The sequence below is a fragment of the Tachyglossus aculeatus genome, chromosome 26, assembly GCF_015852505.1.
Source record: "Tachyglossus aculeatus isolate mTacAcu1 chromosome 26, mTacAcu1.pri, whole genome shotgun sequence".
Taxonomy (NCBI): domain Eukaryota; kingdom Metazoa; phylum Chordata; class Mammalia; order Monotremata; family Tachyglossidae; genus Tachyglossus; species Tachyglossus aculeatus.
The window spans coordinates 850,805-878,751 of record NC_052091.1 but is presented as its reverse complement, the minus strand read 5'-3'; the positions used below and the strand labels follow the sequence as shown (position 1 = coordinate 878,751).

The window sequence follows — 27,947 nt, the reverse complement described above, 5'->3', positions numbered from 1 at the left end:
CTAAGCCCTGGGGAGGTTACAAGGCGATCAGGTTGTCCCACAGGGGGCTCACGGTCAATCAATCAATCAATCAATCAATCGTATTTATTGAGCGCTTACTGCGTGCAGAGCACTGCACTAAGCGCTTGGGAAGTACAAGCTGGCAACATATAGAGACAGTCCCTACCCAACAGTGGGCTCACAGTCTAGAAGGGGGAGACAGAGAACAAAACCAAACATACAACAAAAGAAAATAAATAGAATAGCTAGGCCTTAATCCCCATTTTACAGATGAGGCAACTGAGGCCCAGAGAAGTGAAGTGACTCGCCCAAAGTCACCCAGCTGACCAGTGGCAGAGCCGGGATTTGAACCCATGACCTCTGACTCCAAAGCCCTGGCTTTTTCCACTGAGCCACGCCGCTTCTCTGGTTGTGTGGGGGCGTGGCCTGCCCGGACGAGGGGCGTGGTTTGGATATGGGGGCGTGGCCTGTCCGGACGAGGGGCGTGGCTTGTATATGGGGGCGTGGCCTTCCGTTCGGGGCGTGGTCTGTCTGCGGGGCGTGGTTTGGCCCATTCGGGGCGTGGCCTGGTGGTGCGGGGGCGGGGTCTGCCCCGGTGGGGCGGGGCCTGTCCGTTTGGGGCGTGGTCTGGCTGTAGGGCCTGCCCCCGGTGGGCGTGATCTGAAAGAGCCCGGGCTTTGGAGTCAGAGGCCATGGGTTCAAATCCTCGCTCTGCCAACTGTCAGCTGTGTGACTTTGGGCAAGCCGCTTAACTTCTCTGTGCCTCAATTACCTCATCTGTAAAATGGGGATTAAAACTGTGAGCCCCCGATGGGACAACCTGATCACCTTGCAACCTCCCCAGCGCTTAGAACAGTGCTTTGCACATAGTAAGTGCCTAACAAATGCCATCATTATTATCATCTGGCTATGAGGGGCGTGGCCTGACTGGACATGGGGCGCGGCCTGGTCGTGCGGGGCCGTGGCCCGTCTGGACATGAGGCGTGGGCTGGACGTGAGGGGGAGTGGCCTGTCTGGACATGAGGAGCGGCCTGGTCGTGCGGGGCCGTGGCCTGTCTGGACACGGGGCGTGGCCTGGTCGTGCGGGGGCGTGGCCTGTCTGGACACGAGGCGTGGCCTGGTCGTGCGGGGGCATGGCCTGTCTGGACAAGAGGCGTAGCCTGGTCGTGCGGGAGAGTGGCCTGTCCGGACATGGGGCGTGGCCTGGTCGTACGGGGGCGTGGCCTGTCCGGACACGGGGCGTGGCCTGGTCGTGCGGAGCGTGGCCTGGTCGTGCGGGGGCGTGGCCTGTCCGGACACGAGGCGTGGCCTGGTCGTGCGGGGGAGTGGCCTGTCCGGACATGGGGCATGGCCTGGTCGTACGGGGGCATGGCCTGTCTGGACATGAGGCGTGGCCTGGTCGTACGGGGGCGTGGCCTGTCTGGACATGAGGCGTGGCCTGGTCGTGCGGGGGCGTGGCCTGTCCGGACATGAGGCGTGGCCTGTCTGGACATGAGGCGTGGCCTGGTCGTGCGGGGGCGTGGCCTGTCTGGACACGAAGCGTGGCCTGGTCGTATGGGGGCGTGGCCTGTCTGGACATGAGGCGTGGCCTGGTCGTGCGGGGGAATGGCCTGTCTGGACATGGGGCGTGGGCTGGTCGTGAGGGGCCGTGGCCTGTCTGGACATGGGGCGTGGCCTGTCTGGACATGAGGCGTGGCCTGGTCGTGAGGGGGAGTGGCCTGTCCGGACATGAGGCGTGGCCTGGTCGTGCGGGGGAGTGGCCTGTCTGGACATGGGACGTGGCCTGTCTGGACACGAGGCGTGACCTGGTCGTGCGGGGGCGTGGCCTGTCTGGACACGGGGCGTGGCCTGGTCGTGCGGGGGCGTGGCCTGTCTGGACACGGGGCGTGGCCTGGTCGTGCGGGGGAATGGCCTGTCTGGACATGAGGCGTGGCCTGGTCGTGAGGGGCCGTGGCCTGTCTGGACACGAGGCGTAGCCTGGTCGTGCGGGGGCGTGGCCTGTCCGGACATGGGGCGTGGCCTGGTCGTGCGGGGGCGTGGCCTGTCTGGACACGAGGCGTGGCCTGGTCGTGCGGGGGAGTGGCCTGTCTGGACATGGGGCGTGGCCTGTCTGGACATAAGGCGTGGCCTGTCTGGACATGGGGCGTGGCCTGTCCGGACACGAGGCGTGTCCTGGTCGTGCGGGGGAGTGTCCTGTCCGTGCGGGGGCGGGGCCGGAGCGGCGCAGGTTCAGTGTGGGCGGCTGGGACCCGGTTCGAGAGGGGACGAAGCGGGAGAAGCCTCCGCCGTCCCGGCCCCGGCCCCGGCCCCGGGGATGAACGGAGCCGTCCCGGCCCGGCCCGCCCCTCTGGGCCGCCCGTCCAGCCGCCCGCCCGGCTGTCTGTCCGTCTCGCCCAGGTGAGACGCCGCCTCGGGCCGTTGCTCTCCGGCCCCTACTTCGGTCCCCCTCCGGTCCCCCTTCCCCAGGCCGGCTCTCCCCCTCCCTCTTTCCCCCTCCCTCTGTCGGGGGTCCCTGTCCCCGGTTGCCGCCGATTTCTGTGTCCTGCCACCTCTGTCTCCAGGTCTCCGGGTCCCTCTGCCTCTCCAATTCTGCATCTCTCCGTCCCCGGGTCCCCGCTCTGCCCCCGTGAGAAGAGTCACATCCAGGAGCGTTGTGGGTGGGAACTGGGGTCGGAATCATCATCATCAATCGTATTTATTGAGCGCTTACTATGTGCAGAGCACTGGACTAAGCGCTTGGGAAGTACAAATTGGCAACATAGAGAGACAGTCCCTACCCAACAGTGGGCTCACAGTCGAAAAATACGCTTGGAGAGGAGAGATTTAGGGGGTAGGCCCTGCGGAAGGGGTGGGGGGTGGGATCGACCGAACAAAAGTGCTACCCCCTCTCTGGAACTCGTTTTTGTCAGCTGGGGGGCCCAGAACGTGTAAGCATTGTGGTTTAGCGGATCAATCAATCAATCGTATTTATTGAGCGCTTACTGCGTGCAGAGCACTGTACTAAGCGCTTGGGAAGTACAAGCAGGCAGCATATAGAGACGGTCCCTACCCAACAGTGGGCTCACAGTCTAGAAAGTCTAGTCTCATCATCAATCATTTATTGAGCGCTTACTGTGTGCAGAGCACTGTACTAAGCGCTTAATAATAATGTTGGTATTTGTTAAAAGCTTACTATGTGCAAAGCGCTGTTCTAAGCGCTGGGGTAGATACAAGGTAATCTGGTTGTCCCATGAGGGGCTCACAGTCTTCATCCCCATTTTACAGATGAGGGAACTGAGGCCCAGAGAAGTGAAGTGACTTGCCCAAAGTCACACAGCTGACAATTGGCAGAGACGGGATTCGAACCCACGACCTCCGACTCCAAAGCCCGTGCTCTTTCCACTGAGCCACACAAGCGCTCAGTCTAGTCTCACAGTCTAGTGGGTAGAGCACGGGGCCCAGAAGTCAGAAGGTCATGGGTTTCTAATCCCGGCTCCGCCACATGCCTGCTGTGTGACCTTGGGCAAGTCACTTCACTTCTCCGGGCCTCAGTTACCTCATCTGTAAAATGGGGACTAAGGCTGTGAGCCCTCTGTGGGACAGGGACTGTGTCCAACCTGAAATCCTCAGTAGCCTGGTCATATACGCTCTGTGCACGCAGACTTGATAGTGAAATGAGTTTGATTTCTATGTTCCGTAGTTGAGAAGACATAGTTACCTATGTATGTGTGTGTGTGTGTGTAAATATATTGAATTCTATATAAAATAGCATTATGTAGTCTGACTAGAAATCAGAAAATCAGGGATTTTCTGTAGAAGTAGTGCAAGGTGAAAAAATGGATTTAATTGGCATTTTAAATGTCAGTTACTTGTACTTGTACTTCCCAAGCGCTTAGTACAGTGCTCTGCACACAGTAAGAGCTCAATAAATACGATTGATTGACTGAGTACCTTGTAACGACCCCAACGATCAGAAAAGTGTCTGGCACATAGTAAGCGCTTAACAAGTACCATTATTGTTATTATTATCATTACTATTATTATTGGTTGGGGGCTGGGGGAAGTGGACTTCTACCCCGTCTCGGTCTCCTCCGCCCCCAACTCTTCTCAGGAAGGCGATTTCGCTTTGTGTGGGGAGGGGGACGGCCTGACACCCGGGGGGCAGATTGAGTGTAATCGAAGCGCGGCCGGCCGAGAGATTGGGGGTGGAGGGGGGCTGGGGCGGCGCTGGACGTGGACAATGAGGGGTCAACGCCCTCGGATGCTGACCTGGGCCTCCATCTGCCCCGGGAGCAGAAAGAATCGGGGGTGGGGGGCAACTGGGGGCACGGAAAGGGCAGGTCCGAAGCCCCCTCCGCACGCCCGGCTCCCGGTAGCTGCCTCTGATCCGGCTCCTGTCCCCATGGCCTCGGGGGCCTCCCCGCCGCGGGCCCTGTAGCCCTGCCCCTTCGCTGGGCTGAGTCTCGGGGGCTCGAGACATCCTAATAATAATAATAATGATGATGGCATTTATTAAGCGCTTACTATGTGCAAAGCACCGTTCTAAGCGCTGGGGGGGTGGTTACAAGGTGATCAGGTTGTCCCACGGGGGGCTCACAGTCAACCCCCATTTTACAGATGAGGGAACTGAGGCCCAGAGAAGTTAAGTGACTTGCCCAAGGTCACACAGCTGACACTTGGCAGAGCCGGGATTGGAACCCACGACCACTGACTCCAAAGCCCGTGCTCTTTCCACTGAGCCACGCTGCTTCCTAGCCCCTGACTCCTCCCCTCCTTCCTTCCCTCCATTTCCCCGTCCCTTACCCCCCCGAACCCCTCTTCGCCCGGATCCGCTCGGAAACGCGGAGGGCAAATCCAAATTCCCGCAGTCCCTGGGCCTCAAGTCCCCAGGGAATCAATCAATCAATCAATCGTATTTATTGAGCGCTTACTGTGTGCAGAGCACTGTACTTAAGCGCTTGGGAAGTACAAGTTGGCAACATAGAGAGACAGTCCCTACCCAACGGGTGGGCTCACGGTCTAAAAGGGGGAGACATCATCATCATCAATCATCAATCGTATTTATTGAGCGCTTACTGTGTGCAGAGCACTGTACTAAGCGCTTGGGAAGTACAAATTGGCAACATCTAGAGACAGTCCCTACCCAACAGTGGGCTCACAGTCTAAAAGGGGGAGACATCATCATCATCAATCATCAATCGTATTTATTGAGCACTTACTGTGTGCAGAGCACTGTACTTAAGCGCTTGGGAAGTCCAAGTTGGCAACATAGAGAGACAGTCCCTACCCAACGGTGGGCTCACAGTCTAAAAGGGGGAGACAGACAACAAAACCAAACATACTAACAAAATAAAATAAATAGAATAGATATGTACAAGTAAAATAGAGTAATAGATATGTACAAACATATATACAGGTGCTGTGGGGAAGGGAAGGAGGTAAGATGGGGGGGATGGAGAGGGGGGCGAGGGGGAGAGGAAGGAAGGGGCTCAGTCTGGGAAGGCCTCCTGGAGGGAACAGCTGGTCCCATCGGGGCAGGGCCGGGAACAGGGGCAAACCAGGGCCTTGGGCAAGGACAGGTCGGAGTGCGGGTGGGGCAGCGGTAGGATGGTGCAGGAGTGGCATCACCGCCCGAAGGAGGGCCAGACGTCGAAGGAGGTGGCGGGTTAGGCTCCGGTGGGGCCCGGGAGCCCCTGCCCGGGAAGGCACAAGGACGGGGACCACGGGGGGCGAGGCCGGAGCGGAACACCAGGAGACGGGGGCGGGAAGCGGAACTGGTACTTGGGGAGTGGAGGGGGGGGGCACCCAGGAGGCCCCAGGAGGCCCCCATCTGCCCGAGGGCCAGGTGGGCAGCGAGCCGGCACTCAGCCTGATCCGATTTCGGCGGCTGAATGCGCAGACGGCAGACAGCAGACGGCTGGGTCCCCGGGGAAGCTGGGGGCGGGGGGCGCTCAGAAGACGGGGAGCACGGAGCAAAGGTTCCGGGGCTCGGGGGGTGGCCGGGGGGGGGGGTGTGTGTTGGGGGGGGGAAGGTGACGGAGTACCGACGCTGGCCCCTCCGGAGGGGGCAGGGCCTGCGGGGGGACCCACACGGAGCAGCAGTGCCCGGTCCTTGGTGACCGATCAATCAATCAATCGTATTTATTGAGCGCTTACTGTGTGCAGAGCACTGGACTAGGCGCTTGGGAAGTCCAATTTGGCAACATATAGAGACGGTCCCTACCCACCAGTGGGCTCACAGTCTCTCTGGATTGGTCTCTGGGCGGAGTGGGTTGGGGCGGGGGGGGGCAGGGCCAGGGGTAGATTCCGGGGGGCCGGGCCTGGGACTGGGGGTGGGAGCGGGGGCCAGCCCGGGCTCTAGACGTGAGCGCTTTATCTCACGGGAGCAGTAGAGGCGGCTCCAGTGAGGCCTTCGGACCCCTTCTCCTGCCCCTCCCTTCTCCTCCCCATCTCCCCCCTTGCCAGGCCTCGTGGCTCGGACAAGGATCTCGGCCCAAGGCCCCCAACCCGCAATGGACCCTCACCTGGGGACACCCGCCCCCCCAACTCCTCCCAACCCCCTTCTCCAACTGGGCAAGTCACTTAACTTCTCTGTGCCTCAGTTACCTCATCTGTAAAATGGGGGTGACGACTGTGAGCCCCACGTGGGACAACCTGATCACCTTGTATCCTCCCCAGCGCTTAGAACAGTGCTTGGCCCATAGTAAGCGCTTAACAAACGCCATCATCATCATGATTGTTCTCTCCCCATCCTTTTACCTCCTCCTTCCTCCCGGCCGAGAAGGGGGCGGGCAGCAGAGGGATGCACATTGGGCGACCCTGGGTGGGCCCTTTGGGTAAGGTTGGGGTTCAGCGGGGGTGGGGGAGATGGAGATCTAGGGGTTAGGTTTTTGGGCCCCCTACCCCTTCCTCTCCTCCTCCCCCTCGGATTTTTGTGTGCCGGGACTGCTCCTCATCATCATCATCATCAATCGTATTTATTGAGCGCTTACTATGTGCAGAGCACTGTACTAAGCGCCCTATTCTCCCAAGGGGCAGAGAGGCGAGCAGACTGTGCCGCCTCCCTTCCCCACAGACGTTTCCTCACCCCCCGCCCCGACCCCGGCGGAAACGGACTGTAGGAGACGGATATCCTCCAGCCAGGCTGGGGCTGGGAAACGGGGACCTCCTTCCCTTCCCCACAGCACCTGTATATATGTATATATGTTTGTACAGATTTCTTACTCTATTTATTTTACTTGTCCATATCTATTCTATTTATTTTATTTTGTTAGTATGTTTGGTTTTGTTCTCTGTCTCCCCCTTGTAGACTGTGAGCCCACTGTTGGGTAGGGACTGTCTCTCTAGGTTGCCAACTTGGACTTCCCAAGCACTTAGTACAGTGCTCTGCACACAGTAAGCGCTCAATAAATACGATTGATGATGATGATGATGATGATGAGAGTCCCCTCAGCGGGGCTCCCCACCCCACCCCCGGGCTTCCCCTCTTCTCCGCAACCCGGAGGGGCCCAGCCCCGGACCCCATCTCATTCGGCGCTTGGAGATCCTTCCCTCCACGCGCCTTCGAAACTGACGTGGCCCGTGGTCAGGAAGGGGAGGAGGGCAAGCCAAACCACCACCCCATCTCGGTGGTAATAATTAATCATTATAACGATGGTTTTTGATAAGCGCTTACTACGTGCGCAGCACCGTTCTAAGCGCTGGGGTAGATGCAAGGTGGTCCCCTGTGGGGCTCACAGTCTGAATCCCCATTTTACAGGTGAGGGAACTGAGGAAAGGAGAAGTTAAGGGGCTTGCCCAAGGTTACACAGCAGCAGGTGGTGAAACCGCGATTAGAACCCAGCGTGGCTCAGTGGAAAGAGCCCGGGCTTGGGAGTCAGAGGTCATGGGTTCAAATCCCGGCCCCACCACTTGTCAGCTGTGTGACTTTGGGCAAGTCACTTTACTTCTTCTAGACTGTGAGCCCACTTCTAGACTGTGAGCCCACTGTTGGGTAGGGACCATCTCTCTGTGTTGCCAACTTGTACTTCCCAAGCGCTTAGTACAGTGCTCTGCACACAGTAAGCGCTCAATAAATACGATTGACTGATTGATTCTCTGGGCCTCAGTTACCTCATCTGTAAAAAGGGGATGAAGACTGTGAGCCCCCCGTGGGACAACCTGATGACCTTGTAACCTCCCCAGCGCTTAGAACAGTGCTTTGCACGTAGTAAGCGCTTAATAAATGCCATTATTATTATTATTATTAACCCATGTCCTCCTCTGATTCCGAAGCCCGTACTCTTACCACTAGGCCATGCTGGTAACCTGGAGGGCTTCAGGGAGGGGTGAGGGGACCCGGGCGGCGGTGGGGAAAGTGAGGCTGGCCCTCCCAGCCTTCCTCCCGGCCATAGCGGGGCGGCGGAAGGACCGGCCGGCCTGTGGCTCTGACAGTTGTGCAGCTTAGAGAAGAAGCAGCGTGGCTCAGTGGAAAGAGCCCGGACTTTGGAGTCAGGGGTCATGGGTTCGAATCCCGGCTCCGCCAACTGTCAGCTGTGTGACTTGGGACAAGTCACTTCACTTCTCTGGGCCTCAGTTCCCTCATCTGTAAAATGGGGATTAAGACTGTGAGCCCCCCCGTGGGACAACCTGATCTCCTTGTAATCTCCCCAGCGCTTAGTACAGTGCTTTGCACATAGTAAGCGCTTAATAAATGCCATTATTATTATTATTGTGCGGCGCGCGGTGGGCGGCGGTTGCCGGCTGCGGGGACCAGCCCCGCCAGCCCTGCCCCCTCCGCCCTCGCCCTCGCCCACACCGGGCCGCGACCCCATCCCCTGCGAGAGTTGGGGATTTAGCTCCTTAACTTCTCTGTGCCTCAGTTACCTCATCTGTAAAATGGGGATTAAGACGGTGAGCTCCATGTGGGACAACCTGGTCACCTTGTATCCCCCCCTCCCCAGTGCTTAGATGGCACATAGTAATCGCTTAACAAATATCATCATCATCATCATCATCATAATGGCATTTTTTAAGCGCTTACTATGTACCAAGCACCGTTCTAAGCGCTGGGGTAATAATAATGATAATAATAATAATAATGGCATTAAGCGCTTACTATGTGCAAAGCACTGTTCTAAGCGCTGGGGAGGTTACAAGGTGATCAGGTTATCCCACGGGGGGCTCACAGTCTTAATCCCCATTTTACAGATGAGGCAACTGAGGCACAGAGAAGCTAAGTGGCTTGCCCAAAGTCACACAGCTGACAAGTGGCGGAGCCGGGATTTGAACCCACGACCTCTGACTCCCAAGCCCAAGCCCGGGCTCGTTCCCCTAAGCCACGCTGCTTCTTACATCATCATCGTCAATCGTATTTATTGAGCGCTTACAGTGTGCAGAGCACTGTACCAAGCGCTTCTTACATCACATTAGACTATGGAGTAACCTCCCCATGGCCTTCGGTCAGCGACACCGGGACGTTGGGGAAACCATAGGATGGCGGCCCACCAGGACCACCCCCCTCCATCAAATACAGACACACTTTCACACTGTCATACACTCTCACACAAGCGCTTAGTACAGCGCTCTGCATGGTACAGTGGGTAGAGCACGGGCATGGGAGCCCAAAGGTCGTGGCTTCTAATCCCGGCTCCGCCACCTGTCTGCTGGGTGACCTTGGGCAGGTCACTCCACTTCTCCGTGCCTCAGTTACCTCCTCTGTAAAGTGGGGATTAAGGCCGTGAGCCCCGTGCGAGCCAGGGACCGTGCCCAGCCCGATTTGCTCGTATCCGCCCCAGCGCTTGGTAGGGTGCCTGTCACGTCGTGAGCGCTCAACAAACACCGCCGTCATTATTCTTCTTCTTACAGTAGCGCTCAATAAATAGGACGCGCGCCCACACAGGCACATTCGCAGTCACTCCCTCACACGGAGACACACCCTCCCACCACCATCATCATCAATCGTATTTATTGAGTGCTTACTATGTGCAGAGCACTGTACTAAGCGCTTGGGAAGTACAAATTGGCAACATCTAGAGACGGTCCCTACCCAACAGTGGGCTCACAGTCTAAGAGGGGGGGGAGACAGAGAACAAAACCAAACGTGCTAACAAAATAAAATAAATAGAATAGATATGTACAAGTAAAATAAATAAATAAATAAAAAGAGTAATAAATATGTACAAACATATATACAGGTAGCCAGCCCCTCTCCCCCACCGGCTGGGTCTCCGGGGTCTCGTGGCCGTTGGGATGCGAGCCCCTTCCCGTCCCTCTCTCCCCCGCCCCCGTCTCACCCCGTCTTCTCTCTCTTCCCGCAGGACGGGCCCCGGCACCTGATCTTCCCCGTTGGGCGTCTCGGCAGGTCCCTCTCCTCCCCCCGGCTCCCGGCCTCAGTTTCCCCGCGCCCGGCGAGTCCCCCCCCAACTCCCCTATGCCGCTGTGAACGTGTCCGTCCGGGGGCGGAGGGGGGGCCCCCGGAGGGAGGGGGAGGCGGATGGCTCCCCGCCGCCCGGGCCCCCTCTCGGGCCCCTCGCCCCCCCGGCCGGCGGAGCCCCCCGGCTCTCTGAAGCGGGGCCGGCGGCGGGGGCGGCGGGCGGGGGGCCGCGATGTGCAACGGCACGCTCGACAGCTGCCGCGTGGACTCGAAGATCGACCACCTGTTCCCGCCCTCGCTGTACATCGTGGTCATGGCCATGGGCCTGCCGGCCAACTGCCTGGCCCTGTGGGCGGCCTACCAGCAGGTGAGGCAGCGCAACGAGCTGGGCGTGTACCTGATGAACCTCAGCGTGGCCGACCTGCTGTACATCGCCACGCTGCCGCTCTGGGTGGACTACTTCCTGCACCGGGACAACTGGGTCCACGGGCCGGGCAGCTGCAAGCTGTTCGGCTTCGTCTTCTACACCAACATCTACATCAGCATCGCCTTCCTGTGCTGCATCTCCGTGGACCGCTACCTGGCCGTGGCCCACCCGCTGCGCTTCGCCCGCGTGCGCCGCGTCAAGACGGCCGTGGCGGTCAGCGCCGGGGTCTGGGCCGTGGAGCTCGGCGCCAACTCGGCCCCGCTCTTCCACGCCGAGCTCTTCCACGACCGCTACAACCACACCTTCTGCTTCGAGAAGTTCCCCATGGAGCGCTGGGTGGCCTGGCTGAACCTCTACCGCATCTTCGCCGGCTTCCTGGCGCCCTGGGCCCTGATGCTCTGCTCCTACCAGGGCATCCTGCGGGCCGTGCGGGCCAGCGTGTCCACCGAGAGCCAGGAGAAGGCCAAGATCAAGCGGCTGGCGCTCAGCCTCATCGCCATCGTGCTGGCCTGCTTCGCGCCCTACCACGCCATCCTGCTGTCGCGCAGCGCGGCCTACCTGGGCCGCCCGTGCGACTGCGGCTTCGAGGAGCGCGTCTTCGGGGCCTACCACAGCGCGCTGGCCTTCACCAGCCTCAACTGCGTGGCCGACCCCATCCTCTACTGCTTCGTGAACGAGGGCGCCCGGGGCGACGTGGCCAAGGCCCTGGCCAGCGTCCTGCGCTTCCTGGCCAGCGCCAAGCCGCGGGAGATGGCCAACGCCTCCCTCTCGCTGGAGACCCCGCTGGCCGCCAAGCGGGCCGGGGCCGGCCCGGGGCCCGGGGGTCGCGGCCGGCCCGGGGGTCCGCGCGGGGACCAGGTGCAGCTCGGCCCGCTGGCGCCCGGCCCGTGACGCCCGGGGAGGCCCCTGCCCTGTAAATAGTCTTGGGGACCATGGTGGAGGAGGAGCGGGAGCAGAAGACGAGGGGGAGAAGAGGAGAAGGAGGAGCTGAGATGTCCCCTGGTCGAGGGCCCAATTCCCTTGAAGTTCGTGTGGTTTCCCACCCAGCAACTCCAGACGGGGTCCGGGTTCCCTCCCGGCATCTCCTTCCCCCGGACTGGGACAGAAGATCCGGCCGGCCCGCCCCGTCCTGTCCTGTCCTGCCCTCCCGGGCCGGTTCACACGCCCCCGGACCGGCTCGGCCGAACCCCCTGCCGTTCTGATGGCCTCCCAGCTGGGAAGGGTGAAACTCCAGTCTGGGCCGGCGAGACCCTCCCCCTTCTCCCCAGTCTCCCCCCCCATCTCCCCCGCAGGACGGATTCCCGAGCCCCCTCCCCACACTGGGACATGACATTCTCACCCCGCCCCGTCCTCTCCCTATTTCCCCACCGGATCAATCCATCAATCGTATTTATTGAGCGCTTAACTGTGTGCAGAGCACTGTACTAAGCACTTGGGAAGTACGAATTTTGTTGGTATGTTTGGTTTTGTTCTCTGTCTCCCCCTTTTAGACTGTGAGCCCAGTGTTGGGCAGGGACTGTCTCTATATGTTGCCAATTTATACTTCCCAAGCGCTTAGTACAGTGCTCTGCACATAGTAAGCGCTCAATAAATACGATTGATGATGATGATGATACGAATTGGCAACATATAGAGACAGTCCCTACCCAACAGTGGGCTCACAGATCGCTAAAAGCCCTTCCCCGTCCCCTTCCCGGACAGATTGTCGCCTTCTCCGCACACCGGGACGGGTTCCCCAACTTTCCAGACAGGGACAAGCGCCTCCCCCTCCCCACCGGGACAGACTCCGTCCTTCCCCACCCGGGGACAGGACCCCTCTCTTCCCCACCGGGTCGGTAAAAGCCCTTTTCCAAGCCTTCGGGGACTGATTCCCTCGCTCGGACAGGCTCCCCCATTTTCCTGACTGGGACAAGCACCTCCCGCTCCACCACCGGGCCAAGACGAATCATTCATTTATTCATTCATTCAGTCATATTTATTGAGCGCTTACTGTGTGCAGAGCACTGGACTAAGCGCTTGGGAAAATGCAATACAACAGACACATATCCTGCCCGCAACGAGCTCTCCTCTCCCTCCATCCCGGACTGATCGTCCCAGACTAGAACAGACGCCCCCATCCCCTCCCTCCCCTTCCGAGTAGGGACTGTCAACTTGTACTTCCCAAGCGCTTAGTACAGTGCTCTGCACACAGTAAGCGCTCAATAAATACGATTGATTGATTGACAGTTCCCTCTGAGGTCGTCACCCCAGCAATCCCCCCTCATCTCAGTTCCCTGGGAATGTCAGGAGCAGGATCAGGCTGGAGAGGGAGGGGGAATAGGGAGAAGATATGGGAAGCAGTGTGGCCAGGTGGAAAGAGCACGGGCCTGGGAGTGTCTGCTGTGTGATCCTGGGCAAGTCGCTTCACCTCTCTGGACCTCAGTTACCTCATCTGTAAAATGGGGATGAAGACTGTGAGCCCGATGAGGGACAGGGACCGTATTCAGCCTGATGATTCTTGTATCTATTCCAGCGCTTGGGACAGTGCCTGGCATTTGACGAATACCATTAAAAAAAAAAAGGGCAAGGTAATTCATGGCCTAATGGAGTCAGAAGGTCATGGGTTTTAATCCCGGCTCTGCCCCTTGTCTGCTGTGTGACACGGGGGGAGTCAGAGAAGCGGCGTGGCTCGGTGGAAAGAGCGCGGGCTTGGGAGTCAGAAGTTGTGGGTTCTAATCCCAGCTCCCCCACGTGTCTGCTGTGTGACCCTGGGCAACTCACTTAACGTCTCTGACCCTGTCACCTCATCCGTAAAATCGGGATTAAGACTGTGAGCCCCACGTGGGACAACGTGAGCGCTTAGAACAGTGCTTTGCACATAGTAGGCGCTTAACAAATGCCATCATTATTATTATTATTTCACTTCTCTGTGCTTCGGTTACCTCATCTGTAAAATGGGAATTGAGACTGTGAGCCCCGCCTGGGACAGGGACTGTGCACCCCTATTTGCTGGTATCCACCCCAACGCTTAGTACAGTGCCTGGCACATAATAAGCGCTTAAGAAATACCATCATCATCACTCAGTATTTACTGAGCGCTTACTGTGAGCGTGCACTGTACTAAGTGCTTGGGAGGATGCAAGAGAAGCAGCGTGGTTCAGTGTACAGAGCACGGGCTTTGGAGTCAGAGGTCGTGGGTTCGAATCCCGGCTCCGCCACATGTCAGCTGTGTGACCTTGGGCAAGTCGCTTAACTTCTGAGCCTCAGTTACCTCATCTGTAAAATGGGGATGATGACAGTGAGCACCACGCGGGACAACCTGATCACCTTGTATCTCCCCAGCGCTTAGAACAGTGCTTTGCACATAGTAAGCCCTTAACAAATGCCACTATTATTATTATTATACAACAGGCATTCCCTGCCCACAACGAGTTTACAGCATGGCTCAATGAAAAGAGCACGGGCTTGGGAGTCAGTGGCCATGGGTTCTAATCCCGACTCTGCCGTTTGTCAGCTGTGTGACTATGGGCAAGTCACTTCACTTCCGTGTGCCTCAGTTACCTCATCCGTAAAATGGGGATTAAGACTGTGAGCCCCACGTGGGGCAACCTGATCATCTTGTATTCCCCTCAGCGCTTAGAACGGTGCTTGGCACATAGTAAGCGCTTAACAAATACCATCATTATTATTATTATTATTATTATTATTATTACAGTCCAGAGGGGGGACAGGATGGGGGGCAGGCTGAGGTGAAGGGTAGGGTTGAGGCGGGTAAGGCTGGTGGTTGGGCAGAGTGACACGGTCCCTTTCGGCGGGGAAACTGAGGCTGCGATGGATCAATCAATCGTATTTATTGAGCGCTTACTGTGTGCAGAGCACTGTACTAAGCGCTTAAGGGGAAGCAGCGTGACTCAGTGGAAAGAGCACGGGCTTCAGAGCCAGAGGTCATGGGTTCAAATCCCGGCTCCGCCACTTGCCAGCTGTGTGACCTTGGGCAAGTCCCTTCACTTCTCTGGGCCTCAGTTCCGTCATCTGTAAAATGGGGATGAAGACTGCGAGCCCCACGTGGGACAATCTAATTACCTTGTATCTACCCCAGCGCTTAGAACAGTGTTTGGCACATAGTAAGCGCTTAACAAGTACCAACATTATTATTAATGTCACATCACAGATCGTGATGCCACCGTAAAAGGAGACGAGACGCATAAGGTCGATCCCTGGAGAAGAGCCATTATTAATTAATTATTCAGTAGATGAATAATTATTCACTTCATATAAGGATCTCCGGGAGCCTGACGCCTTCCACCGTTTTGCATATTCATGACGTTAACTGCGTCGTTACGTGACCCGTGACGTCATCGCGCACGCAGCACACCCCGGCGGGGGGGCGGGATGGCGCTGGCGGGTGCGCGCGCAGCGCAGACGTCCGGACGTCCCGCCCGCGCCTCCTAGCTTCTGCATGCGACGGCACTGCATATTCACGACGTGCCGGGCGTGCGTGTTGCGTACGCCAAGATGGTGGTGGGCGCCTTCCCCATGGCGAAGCTGCTGTACCTGGGGGTACGGCAGCTCAGTAAACCGCTGGCCAACCGGATCAAGGCCGGGGCCCGCAGGAGCCAGTTCTTCAAGACCTACATCTGCCTTCCGCCCGCTCAGCGTGAGTTTCTTCCGGCGCCGTACACCCCCGCCGTAGGCTCAGCGATGGTTCCTCCCGCCGGGGTCCCCGGGTGGGCGTCTGATCCGTCCAATGGCCGTCGGAGGGATCCTCGCGGCCAGCCAATAGAATCGCAGCAGGGTGGGGGGGGCGGGGTTGGGGGGGAGGACCGGCTACAGGCGGGGGCCAATGGCGTCGGGATAAGGCGTGGAGGGGGGCGGGCTCTGTGGGCCTCGTCCGCCAATCGGAGAGGAGGCGTGGGGGTGATGGACAGGCGCGGGGGCCAATGGGGACAGCTCGTTGCGGGAGCGCGGTTTGACATTGAGGGGCCGGGGAGGGGGACCGAAGGCAGGAGCCCCGAGGGGCGTTAAATCAATCAATCAATCAATCAGTCAATCAATCAATCGTATTTATTGAGCGCTTACTGTGTGCAGAGCACTGTACTAAGCGCTTGGGAAGTTCAAGTTGGCAACATATAGAGACAGTCCCTACCCAACAGTGGGCTCACAGTCTAAGAGGGGGAGACAGAGAACAAAACAAAACATACTAACAAAATAAAATAGAATAGATATGGACAAGTAAAATAATAAATAAATAAATAACAATAAATATAATAATACATAATATATAATAATACATAATAATAATACATAAATAATAATAATAATAATAAATAAAGTAAAATAATAGTAAAAGAAAGTACAAGTCCCTAGTTAAAGAGGGCAGAGGGGGAGCCCGGCCTGCGGACATCCCACCACCCGGCTCTAATGGGTCGCCGCTTCTCCCCCTTCCCGAGTAGTGGCCCTTGGACGCTTTGAGATCTCCCCTTTAGGGGCCTGAGGCCATAACAATAATGGCATTTGCTCATTCATTCATTCAATCGTATTTATTAAGCGCTTACTGTGTGCAGAGCACTGTACTAAGCGCTTGGGAAGTACAAGTTGGCAACGTATAGAGACGGTCCCCACCCAACAGCGGGCTCACAGTCTAGAAGGGGGAGACAGAGAACAAAGCAAAACATATTAACAAAATAAAATAAATAGAATAAATATGTACAAATAAAATAGAGTAATAAATACGTACAAACATATGTACATATATATTTGTTAAGCGCTTACAATGTGCAAAGCACTGTTCTAAGCACTGGGGGGATGCAAGGTGATCAGGTTGTCCCACGTGGGGCTCACAGTCTTAATCCCCATTTTCCAGATGAGGTAATTGAGGCATGGAGAAGTTAAGTGACTTGCCCAAGGTCACACAGCAGACAAGTGGCAGAGCCGGGATTAGAACCCACGACCCCTGACTCCCAAGCCCGGGCTCTTTCCACTGAGCCACTATGCGTGGGGTCCGTCGGCGAGGGGCCATGGCTGAGAGAAACCAACTGTTACTCCACAGGTCTCATTTCTTAGCCTTTATTGAGAGCGCTACTGTGTGCCGAACGTTGCTCCAGGCGCTTTTTTAGGGTCTCTGTTAAGCGCTTACTGAGTGCCTGGCACCGTACTAAGCGCGGGGGTAGATGTAAGTTAATCAAGTTGGACACAGTTCATGTCCCACGCGGAGCTCACGGTCTTAATCCCCATTTTTCAGATGAGGGAAGTGAGGCACAAGAAAAGTGAGGGGACTTGCCCAAGGTCACACAGCAGACAAGTGGCAGAGCTGGGATTGGAACCCAGGTCCTTCTGATTCCCAGGCCCGGGCTCTAGCCATTAGGCCACACTGCTTCTTGTGGGAACATACAGTGTCCCCTGTCCTTAAGTAGCTTACAGCCTGATGGGAGGCAAGTAATCAGTGACATTTATTGAGTGCTTACTGTGTGCAGAGCACTGTATTAAGTGCTTGGGAGAGTGCAGTGCGACAGAATTAGCAGACACGTTCCCCGCCCATAATAATCTTACAGCCTAAAGGGGGAGAGAGACCTTCATACAGACCCTAAAATACATTTCAGGGAAGAGGAAGCAAAAAGGGTATAAAGAGACGGACGTAAGTGCTCGAGGGGAGTTGTGAGGACCAAATTCCTTGTAAACTCGTTATGGGCACAGAATATGTCTGCCAGCTCTGTTCTATTGTACTCCCCCAGGTGCTTAGTACAGTGTTGTGCATACACTAAGACTTTTATAAATATGATTGATTAATAATGATAATAATAGTAATAATAATTATCATCATCATCAATCGTATTTATTGAGCGCTTACTGTGTGCAGAGCACTGGACTAAGCGCTTGGGAAGTGCAAATTGGGAACATATAGAGACCAGTCCCTACCCAACAGTGGGCTAACAGTCTAAAAGGGGGAGACAAAACCAAACATAGTAACAAAATAAAATAAATAGAATAGATATGTACAAGTAAAATAAATAGAGTAATAAATATGTAGAAACATATGTACATATATACAGGTGTTGTGGGTAAGGGAAGGAGGTAAGATGGGGGGATGGAGAGGGGGATGAGGGGGAGAGGAAGGAAGGGGCTCAGTCTGGGAAGGCCTCCTGGAGGAGGTGAGCTCTCAGTAGGGCCTTGAAGGGAGGAAGAGAGCGAGCTTGGCGGATGGGCAGAGGGAGGCCATTCCAGGCCCGGGGGATGACGTGGGCCGAATAATTGTGGCATTTGTTAAGCGCTATATGCCAAGCACTGTACTAAGCACTGGGGTAGATATTAGATAGGTCCCACATTTTAGGAGGAGGGAGCACAGGTATTGAATGCCCATTTTGCGCAGGAGGGAACCGAGGCCCAGAGAAGTGAAGCCGCTTGCCCGAAGTCACACAGCAGTTAAGTGGCGGAGCCGGGATTAGAACCCAGGTCTCCTGACTCCGAGGCCCCGGGCTCTTTCCACTAAGCCGTGCTGTTTCTCCTGATTGATTGATTGATTGGAGGGCGCAGACGGGCTGAAGTGTCTCCAGTGTGCGGTGTCCAGAGCAGCCCATCGCCTCAGGATAAGCCTTCAGGTTCCTTATCTCTCCCATCCACTGGGCTCCAGGAGGGGTCAGGGGGCCAGCTAGGCCCCTGGGCCACCTCTGCCTCCTCACGCTTGCCCCTCCCTCTCTGGGTCCCTCGCTGCCCTCCGGGAACCTCTCAGGGAATGGAAAGGACCCCCTCCCAACAGACACTTCCTATCATCAATCGTATTTATTGAGCGCTTACTATGTGCAGAGCACTGTACTAAGCGCTTGGGAAGTACAAATTGGCAAAGCAATTCCTATGTGCATCCCCCAACAATGTCGGGCGCCTGCTTGTTATGTTGTAGGCTGGGAATGTGTCTGCTACATTCTTGCATTGTAATAATAATTATTAATAATTATGATATGTGTTAAGCACTTACTGTGTGCCAGACACTGTTTTAAGCACCGGGGTAGATACAAGGTAATCAGGTTGGACCCAATCCCTGTCATTCATTCAATCGTATGTATTGAGCGCTTACTGTATGCAGAGCACTGTACTAAGCGCTTGGGAAGTACAAGTTGGCAACATATGGAGACGGTCCCTACCCAACAGTGGGCTCCCAGTCTAGAAGGGACTGTAGCTCACGCTCTTAATCTCCATTTTACAGATGAGGCCCAGAGAAGTGAAGTGACTTGCCCCAGGTCACACAGCCGACAAGTAGCGGAGCCGGGATTAGAACCCGTGACCTTCTGAGTCCCAGGTTTGTGCTCTCTCCACTGGGCTATGCTGCTTCTCATGTATTCACTGTGCTCTCCCGAGCATTTAGTACAGTGCTCAGCACACTCAAAGCACTCAATAAATACTATTGACTGACTCAGGGTGACCGGCAGAGAGGGGCTGCCTGGTCAGTTGGCAATCAATCAATCAATCGTATTTATTGAGCGCTTACTGTGTGCAGAGCACTGTACTAAGCGCTTGGGAAGTCCAAGTTGGCAACATATAGAGACAGTCCCTACCCAACAGTGGGCTCACAGTCTAAAAGGGGGAGACAGAGAAAAAAACCAAACATACTAACAAAATAAAATAAAATAAATAGAATAGATATGTACAATTAAAATAAATAGAACCGTTGTATGAGAAGCAGCATGGTATAGTGGATAGAGCCTGTGCCTGGGAGCCAGAAGGTCATGGGTTCTAATCCAGGCTCCAGGGCACTGTCACCTCCAATTATATTTAGGGGCGACTGGGTTGCGTGGGGAGCACAGTATTAAACGCTTGGCCTGGGGACTGTAACTTCCTTGAGGGTAGGGATCATGTCTACTAGTCTTGTCAGACTCTCTTAAGTGCTCAGTTCAGTGCCGTGCACTCAAGGGGTGCTCAATCCATGCATTGTTGATTGATTGACAGTACGGTGGAGGTCGAAGCCCTAAGCCCATCCCTCAAGGGGCTTACAGTCTAAAGGGGGAGGGAGGCAGGCCCGAGTGGTTAACAAATGGAGACGTAGCAAGTGACAGGAGGAAGCTGAGAAGGCAAATAATAACAGGAGGAAGAAGTGCTGAAGGGGGCCGATGGAGTGAACGAGTCTGGGGAAGTAGGAAGCAGCGTGGCTCAGTGGAAAAGAGCACGGGCTTCGGAGTCAGAGGTCATGGGTTCAAATCCCGGCTCTGCCAATTGTCAGCTGGGTGACTTGGGGCAAGTCACTTAACTTCTCTGGGCCTCAGTTACCTCATCTGTAAAATGCGGAATAAGACTGTGAGCCCCCCGTGGGACAACCTGATCCCCTTGTAACCTCCCCAGCGCTTAGAACAGTGCTTTGCACATAGTAAGCGCTTAATAAATGCCATTATTATTATTATTATTATTATTATTATTATTAGGAGCCAATCGGGGAAGACTTCTGGGAGGAGGTTTTGGGGACCATTGAAGATGAGGAGAGTAGGTGGGGTTGGGGGGGTGGGGTGGGAGCTCTTGGTCTTCCCATTCCCCACAGTCGCTTCCCACCCCCAGTTCCCTGGGAGCTGGATGGTGCAGCCAACCGGGCACCAGGAGGGCTGGACTCATAATAATAAGGATGGTATTTATTAAGCGCTTACTCTGCGCCAGGCACTATACTAGATGTTCGGGTGGGTACAAGCAGATTGAGTTGGACACAGTCCCTGTCCCCACGGGGGCTCCCAGTTTCAATCCCCATTTGACAGAGGAGGTAACTGAGGCCCAGAGAAGTGAAGTGACTTGCCCAGGGTCACCCAGCAGACAGTGGCAGAGGCAGAATTAGAACCCGTGACCTTCTGACTCCCGGGTCCAGACTGTATCCACTATGCTACACTGCTTTTCATCCATCGGTTCTCCTCCCCCATCGCTCCCCAAACTGCAGCACCCGCTCTCATCAGCCTCTGACACTCCCATCGCCCACCCAGTCTGCCGGACCATAGCTCTCCCCATCTTCCTTCCTTCTCCAGGAAGCTCTCCACGCTTAACTCCCCTCCCCCCCGAGCAATCAATCGTATTTATTACGCACTTACTCTGGGCAGGGTCCTGTACTAAGCACTTGGGCGAGTCCCGTCGAGTTTGGTGACCCAATCCCTGCCTTCAAGGACCTTACAATCTAGCCAGGGAGGTGGAAGCTGAAATTCCAGAAAGGAGGAAGTCGTAGAGGCAATAAGGTGTGTACTTGAGCGCTTCCGGGGTGTGAGTCCTTCAGCGTTTAACGCGGTGCGCCAGGGCTGATAGGGGGAAGAAGGTGGGGAGATGAGAGATTAATTGGCTGGAGGAGCCACGACTTCGGGAAGACTTTGAAGATGAGGCGAGCTGGTCTTTCGGATGGAGGGAAGGTTTGAACGAGAGTTTCCTGCAAGAGAGACGCGAATGAGGCACAATGAAGAGCACTGTGGCTTAGTGGAGAGAGCACGGGCCTACATGTCAGAAGGACCGGGATTCTAATCCTGCTCTGCAAGTTGCTTGCCGTGTGAACTTGGACAAGTCACTTAACTTCCCCGTGCCTCCGTTTGCTTATCTGTAAAATGGGGATACCTGTTCTCTCTTCTATTTAGACTGTGAGCCCCATTTGGGAGAGGGAGTGTGTCCGACCTGATTAACTTGGACCTACTTCATTGCGTAGAACAGTGTTTGTTACATAGTAAGCGCTTCACAAACACCATTAAAAAAACCCCAATAGTCACCTAAAGCACTTCCACACCTGTCCCTTTCCTCAGCATGTATGTTCACATTTGAGCATTCATTCGGTTATTTACCTATTTTTGCCTGATTTGTTTACCTTTGTCCTGTTATATTCTTGTTCTTCCCCCTGCTCCTACTATTTGGAAGTAGACTGTGAGCCCACTGTTGGGTAGGGACTGTCTCTATATGTGGCCAATTTGTACTTCCCAAGCGCTTAGTACAGTGCTCTGCACATAGTAAGCGCTCAATAAATACGATTGATGATGATGATTTCTGTCTGTCCGTCTCCCCCCACTAGATTGTAAACTCCTGGAGGGCAGGAGACGTGAGAAGCAGCATGGCTTAGTGGAAAGAGCACAGGCTTGAGAGTCAGAGGACATGGGTTCTAATCCCAACTCCACCACTTTTCGGCTGTCAAGCCACTTACTTTCTTTGTGCCTCCGTTACTTCATCTGTGAAATGGGGATTAAGAGCCCCACGTGAGACAACCTGATTACCTTATATCTACTCCAGTGCTTAGAACAGTTCTTGGCACAGAGTAAGTGCTTAACAAATCCCATAATTATTATTATTTTTATGTGTCTTGCTTCGGTTGTGCTCTCCAAAGTGCTCAGTACAGCGCTCCCCTGTCAGGAGGTGCTCAGTAGATATCACCCATTGATTAAATGATTGATGGGAATGGGAATTCCTGGCAGGGGGAAATGGTGTAAGCGAACAAGGGGGCCAAGTGGGGTAGGGTCAGGAGCTGATGGGGTGTTGTAGGAGTTCGAGGGGAAATGGACAGAAGTCCACAGAATGATGGTTTTGGAAAATGATCCTGGCAGGAGAGTGAAGTCTAGGCTGGAGGCAGGGAGGTCGGCGAGGAGGCCGATGGCCTAGTTGAACCGGGATAGGACAAGGGCCTGGAGCAGCGTGGCGGCCACGCGGATGGGGAGGAAGGGGCAGAGCCGGGAAAAGTTGTGGAAGAGACACCCCGGTGACAGGCTGAAGGTGAGACAGAGGGAGAGGGAGGAGTGCTGCTGAGAGCAGGCCCTGCTGAGAGCTCACCTCCTCCAGGAGGCCTTCCCAGACTGAGCCCCTTCCTTCCTCTCCCCCTCGTCCCCCTCTCCATCCCCCCCATCTTACCTCCTTCCCTTCCCCACAGCACCTGTATATATGTATATATGTTTGTACATATTTTTTACTCTATTTATTTATTTTATTTGTACATATCTATTCTTTATTTTATTTTGTTAGTATGTTTGGTTTTGTTCTCTGTCTCCCCCTTTTAGACTCTGAGCCCACTGTTGGGTAGGGACTGTCTCTATATGTTGCCAATTTGTACTTCCCAAGCGCTTAGTACAGTGCTCTGCACATAGTAAGCGCTCAATAAATACGACTGATTGATTGATTGATTGATTGAGTGGAGGGTGGCCCATAGGATGGTGAGGACAGTGAGGACAGTGGGGACGGTGGTGGACTCCACTGAGATGGGAGAAGCAGCGTGGTGTAGTGGCTAGAGCATGGGCCTGGGAGTTAGGAGGTCATGGGTTCTAATCCCGGCCGTGCAACTTGCCTGCTCTGTAACCTTAGGCAAGTCACTTCACTTCTCTGAGCCTCAGTTCCCTCATCTGTAAAACGGGGATTAAAACCGTGAGCCCCGTGCGGGACAGGGACTATGTCCAACCTGACAAATCTGTATGTAGTCCAGTGTGTAGAATAATGCGTGTCACATTGGGAGTGCTTAAATGACACAGTTATTATGTCTGCTGTGTGATGTTGGGCAAGTCACTTCACTTCTCTGTGCCTCAGTTCCCTCATCTGTAAAATGGGGATTAAGACTGTGAGCCCCACATGGGACAACCTCATCTCCTTGTGTTCCCCCCAGTGCTTAGAACAGTGCTTTGCATATAGTAAGCGCTTAACAAATACCAACATTATTATTATTATTATTATTATTACTGTTACACAGGTGCCCAGCGCTTAGGACAGTGCTCTACACATAGTAGGCACTCAATAATAAATATCATTGATTGATTAATAAATACATGAAGACTGATCCCCATGTGGGACAGGGACTGTTTAACCTGATTACCCTGTCTGTATCCCAGTGCCTAGAAAAGTATTTGGCATATAATAGCAATAATAATAATAATAATATAATAGTAATGATGGTATTTGTTAAGCACTTACTATATGCCAAGCACTGTTCTAAGCACTGGGGTAGGTACAAGGTAATCAGGTTGCCCCACTTGGGGCTTATGGTCCTAATCCCCTTTTTAATAATAATAATAATAATAATAGTGATGGCATTTATTAAGTGCTTACTATATGCAAAGCACTGTTCTAAGCACTGGGGAGGTTACAAGGTGATCAGGTTGTCCCACGGGGGGCTCACAGTCTTAATCCCCATTTTACAGATGAGGTAACTGGGGCACAGAGAAGTGAAGCTGCCGTCCGCCAAGCTAGCTCTCTTCCTCCCTTCAAGGCCCTGCTGAGAGCTCACCTCCTCCAGGAGGCCTTCCCAGACTGAACCCCTTCTTTCCTCTCCCCCTCGTCCCCCTCTCCATCCCCCTGTCTTACCTCCTTCCCTTCCCCACAGCACCTGTATATATGTATATATGGTTGTACATATTTATTACTCTATTTATTTATTTATTTATTTATTTTACTTGTACATTTCTATCCTACTTATTTTGTTGGTATGTTTGGTTCTGTTCTCTGTCTCCCCCTTTTAGACTGTGAGCCCACTGTTGGGTAGGGACTGTCTCTATGTGATGCCAATTTGTACTTCCCAAGCGCTTAGTACAGTGCTCTGCACATAGTAAGCGCTCAATAAATACGATTGATTGATTGATTGATTGAAGCGGCTTGCCCAAAGTCACACAGCTGACAAGTGGCGGAGCCGGGATGAGAACCCACGCCCGGGCTCTTTCCACTAAGCCTCGCTAAGCGCTTAACAAATTCCATTATTATTATTAGTGTATTAAAAAAACAGCTCCGGGATGACTTCCAGGGGTAGATGTTTTGGTGGGGGGGGGCAGGGTGCTGGAGAAGAGAGGGGAGGGAGGAGGATGGAGAGCCCCCCTACCCCCCTTGTTGCCACGGTGACCCTGGCTTGCCCTCCTCCCCTCCCGCCCCAACAGTGTACCAGGATGGAGAGCCCCCCCACCCTTTTTGTTGCCATGGTGACCCTGGCTTGCCCTCCTCCCCTCCCGCCCCAACAGTGTACCACTGGGTGGAGATGAGGACCAAGATGCGCATCATGGGGTTCCGCGGCTCGGCCATCAAGCCCCTGAACGAGGAGGCGGCGGCGGAGCTGGGCGCGGAGCTGCTGGGCGAGGCCATCATCTTCGGCGTCGGGGGAGCCTGCCTGCTGTTCGAGTACTCGCGCCAGGCCGGCAACACGCGGCGCAAGGAGGAGGAGCAGAGCGGCACCATGGCCTCCTTGCACCAGGAGGTGGGCGAGCTGGCCCTGACCGTGGAGGCCCTGCAGGCCCAGCTGCGCGAGATCAGCCGGCAGCTGGGCACCGTGGACACTCTGACCGGACAGGTGCGGTGCCTCCAGGCGCAGCTGGAAGCCCTCACCGCCTGCCCCAAAAAATAGGGGCCGCGGGGGGGGTGGTGGGGGGTTCATCCCACCAGGGACTCCCTCCCCTTCGGGCTCCGGGTGTGGCCTTCCGTCATCCCCCGGCGGGGACGGGCCGCGGGGAGCCACCCCGGCCCGTCTAGCGGACCGTTCTGCCCCCCATCCCGTGTGTGTCATCCCTGCCCCCCCGTGCCCCTCACTGGGGGAGTGGGACGGTTTGGCAGGGGGGCGGCGTTGGGGTATTGGGGGCCGAAGCCGGTTGGTGCTGGGACTCGGGGCGGACTCGGGCCCGGGGTCGGAGGGCTGGGCCAGGCCCAACGGGGCCTTGGCTTATTTTTCTAGTCTGTAAATATTTCCCGATTAAAGGAACTGCCCAAAGGGCCTCTGTTGCTGTTGCCTTTTTGGGAGGGGGGCAAAGAGCAGGTGACTGTCTACAGTGCTAAGTACACTATAGTACAGTGCTCTGCACAGAGTAAGCGCTCAATAAATACGATTGATGATGACTGTCGGGCCCAGGGGGATAATAAACCAGGAAGCCGACCCAGCAGGTTTCAGTTGAATTCACTCCATGGCTGTTTCTTTGCAAGTTGTCTTCACCAGCTGCCTCCACTTATTTTTTTTTAATGGCATTTATTAAGCGCTTACTATGTGCAAAGCACTGTTCTAAGTCTACTGAAGAAGCGTTATCGAGCGGAGTAGAGAAGCAGCGTGGCCTAGAGGATAGAGCACGGGCCTGAGAGTCGGAAAGTCCTAGGTCCTAGTCATCATCATCATCAATCGTATTTATTGAGCGCTTACTGTGTGCAGAGCACTGTACTAAGCGCTTGGGAAGTACAAATTGGCAACATATAGAGACAGTCCTTAGTCTTGTCTGCTGGGTGGCCTAGAGCAAGTCACTTCACTTCTCTGAGCCTCAGTTACTTCATCTGGAAAATGGGGATTAGGGCTATGAGTCCCATGTGGGACGTGGACTGTGCCCGATTAGCTCGTATTTACCTCAGCACTTAGAACAGTGCCTGGCACATAGTAAGGGCTTAACAAATACCCTAAAAAATAATTTTTAAAAATCGTTGTGTAACAACTGGAGGGAAGCATTTTGGTCTAGTGGAGCCGAGACCTAAGAGTCAGAAGACCTAGGTTCCAGACCCGCCTCTGCTATTTCCCTGTCATGTGACCTTGGGCAAGTCACTTCTTTGTGCCTCAGTTCCCTCTTTGGTAGAGTGGGAATACAATACCTGTTCTCCCTGGTACTTAGACTGTGAGCCCCATGTGGGACAGGGACTATATCCGACCAGATTATCTTGTAATCTGTGTTTAGTACAGTGCTTGACACAGTAAACGCTTCACAAATAGCATCTTTATTTGTGAAGCCCGTACTACGCGCCAAGCACTAACAGATACAAGACGATCAGGTTGGACACAGTCCCCACCCACACGGGATTCACGGTCTAAGCGGAAGAGAGAACTGGTATTTCACCCCCATTTTACACATGAGGAAACTGAGGCCCAGCCAGGTTGTGACACAAATTGACATGCTGAACACTATCCTCTCTACTGCACTCAATCAATCAATCATATTTATTGAGCGCTTACTGTGTGCAGAGCACTGTACTAAGCGCTTGGGAAGTACAAGTTGGCAACTTATAGAGACAGTCCCTACCCAACAGTGTGCTCACAGTCTAAAAGGGGTAGACAGAACAAAACCAAACATACTAATAAAATAAATACAATAGATACGTACAAGTAAAATAGAGTAATAAATATATACAAACATATATACAGGTGCTGTCCCATTCCCCTATCCCTTTGCTGATCTCGTCCCACTAACCCACACCCCTGGATCACCTGCACAGTGCTCCTTCTTCACTCTTGTGAACGAACCACAGGGCGCTGCTCCTGGAAATCCAGATATCGGGCTGATCTCTGCCGTCTACAATTCATCGTCTGCTTTACCTCTGCCCTCTCCTCTGCCCGGCAACATTTCTCCATCTGTATTGATTCCTATGCCAGTTACCCTTGCCAGTTTCTTCAGATCTTTAAGTCCCTCCTCAAACCCCCTGGTCCCCTGCCTCCCCCTTCTCTTACTCCTAAAGACCCAACCACCTGCTTCATCGAGAAAATTGAAACCATCTGATGTGATTCTTCCTAGAATCCCTGCTCCCCTCCAGCCCTTCTCCCCCCTCCCCCCCCACCACCGCTGCTGCTTCAACTCTCCCATCTTTCCCAGCAGAATCTCGGGATCTCCTGCCTCCTCTCAAAATCCACCCCCTCCACCTGCACCTCCCATCCCATCTCTTCACACCTCATCAAAACACTTCCCCCTCCCTTCTTCCCTCCCTGACCTTCCTCTTCAGCTGTTCACTCTTCAACGGCTTCTTTCCCATTCTTTCAAACATGCTCATGTCTCCCCTAACGGAAAAAACCCTCCCTTGTCCCCACAGCTCCGTCATTATCACCCCATTTCCCTCCTGCAGTTCCTTTCCAAACTCCTTGAGCAAGTTGTCTTCACCAGCTGCCTCCACTTATTTAACGGCATTTATTGAGCGCTTACTATGTGCAAAGCACGGTTCTAAGTGCTTATTCCCCTCTGATTCTTTCCTTGACTGTCCCCAGCCCCAAACCAGCTTCCACCCCTTCACTGCACCGAAACTGCCCTCTCAAAGGTCACCAATGATCTCGCCAAGTCCAGAGACTTCTACTCCATGCTATTCCTCCTTAGAGCCGCCTTCAGAAGCATTATAATAATAATAGTACTTGTTAAGTGCTTACTATGTGCCAAGCACTGTTCCAAGTGTGGGGGTAGATGTAAGTTAGGTTGGATACAGTCCCTGTCCCACTTGGGCCTCACACTTTTAATCCCCATTTTACAGCTGCGGGAACTGAGGCCCAGAGAAGTGAAGTGACGTGCTGAAGATCACATAGCAAATAAGTGG

The 27,947-nt window shown here is 54.6% G+C and overlaps 2 protein-coding genes across 2 annotated transcripts; both read left to right on the top strand.

The window, feature by feature from the left end:
• Positions 1 to 10,565: 10,565 nt before the first annotated feature.
• GPR4 (G protein-coupled receptor 4) lies at positions 10,566 to 11,651 on the top strand. The gene has a single exon (XM_038767634.1). It carries the CDS (start codon positions 10,566 to 10,568, stop codon positions 11,649 to 11,651), a length of 1,086 nt encoding a protein of 361 aa, XP_038623562.1.
• A 3,427-nt stretch (positions 11,652 to 15,078) lies between these two features.
• On the top strand, positions 15,079 to 25,395 carry OPA3 (outer mitochondrial membrane lipid metabolism regulator OPA3). Its single transcript, XM_038767301.1, has 2 exons — positions 15,079 to 15,396; positions 24,653 to 25,395. The coding sequence occupies exons 1-2, from the start codon at positions 15,255 to 15,257 to the stop codon at positions 25,030 to 25,032; spliced, it is 522 nt and encodes a 173-aa protein (XP_038623229.1). The 5' UTR covers positions 15,079 to 15,254; the 3' UTR covers positions 25,033 to 25,395.
• The last annotated feature ends 2,552 nt before the right edge of the window (positions 25,396 to 27,947 follow it).

Coding starts and splice junctions, on each gene's coding strand:
- GPR4 (XM_038767634.1), top strand. CDS start 10,566: ATGTGCAACGGCACGCTCGACAGCTGCCGCGTGGACTCGAAGATCGAC.
- OPA3 (XM_038767301.1), top strand. CDS start 15,255: ATGGTGGTGGGCGCCTTCCCCATGGCGAAGCTGCTGTACCTGGGGGTA. Junction 15,397..24,652: donor CTGCCTTCCGCCCGCTCAGC/GTGAGTTTCTTC, acceptor CCGCCCCAACAG/TGTACCACTGGGTGGAGATG.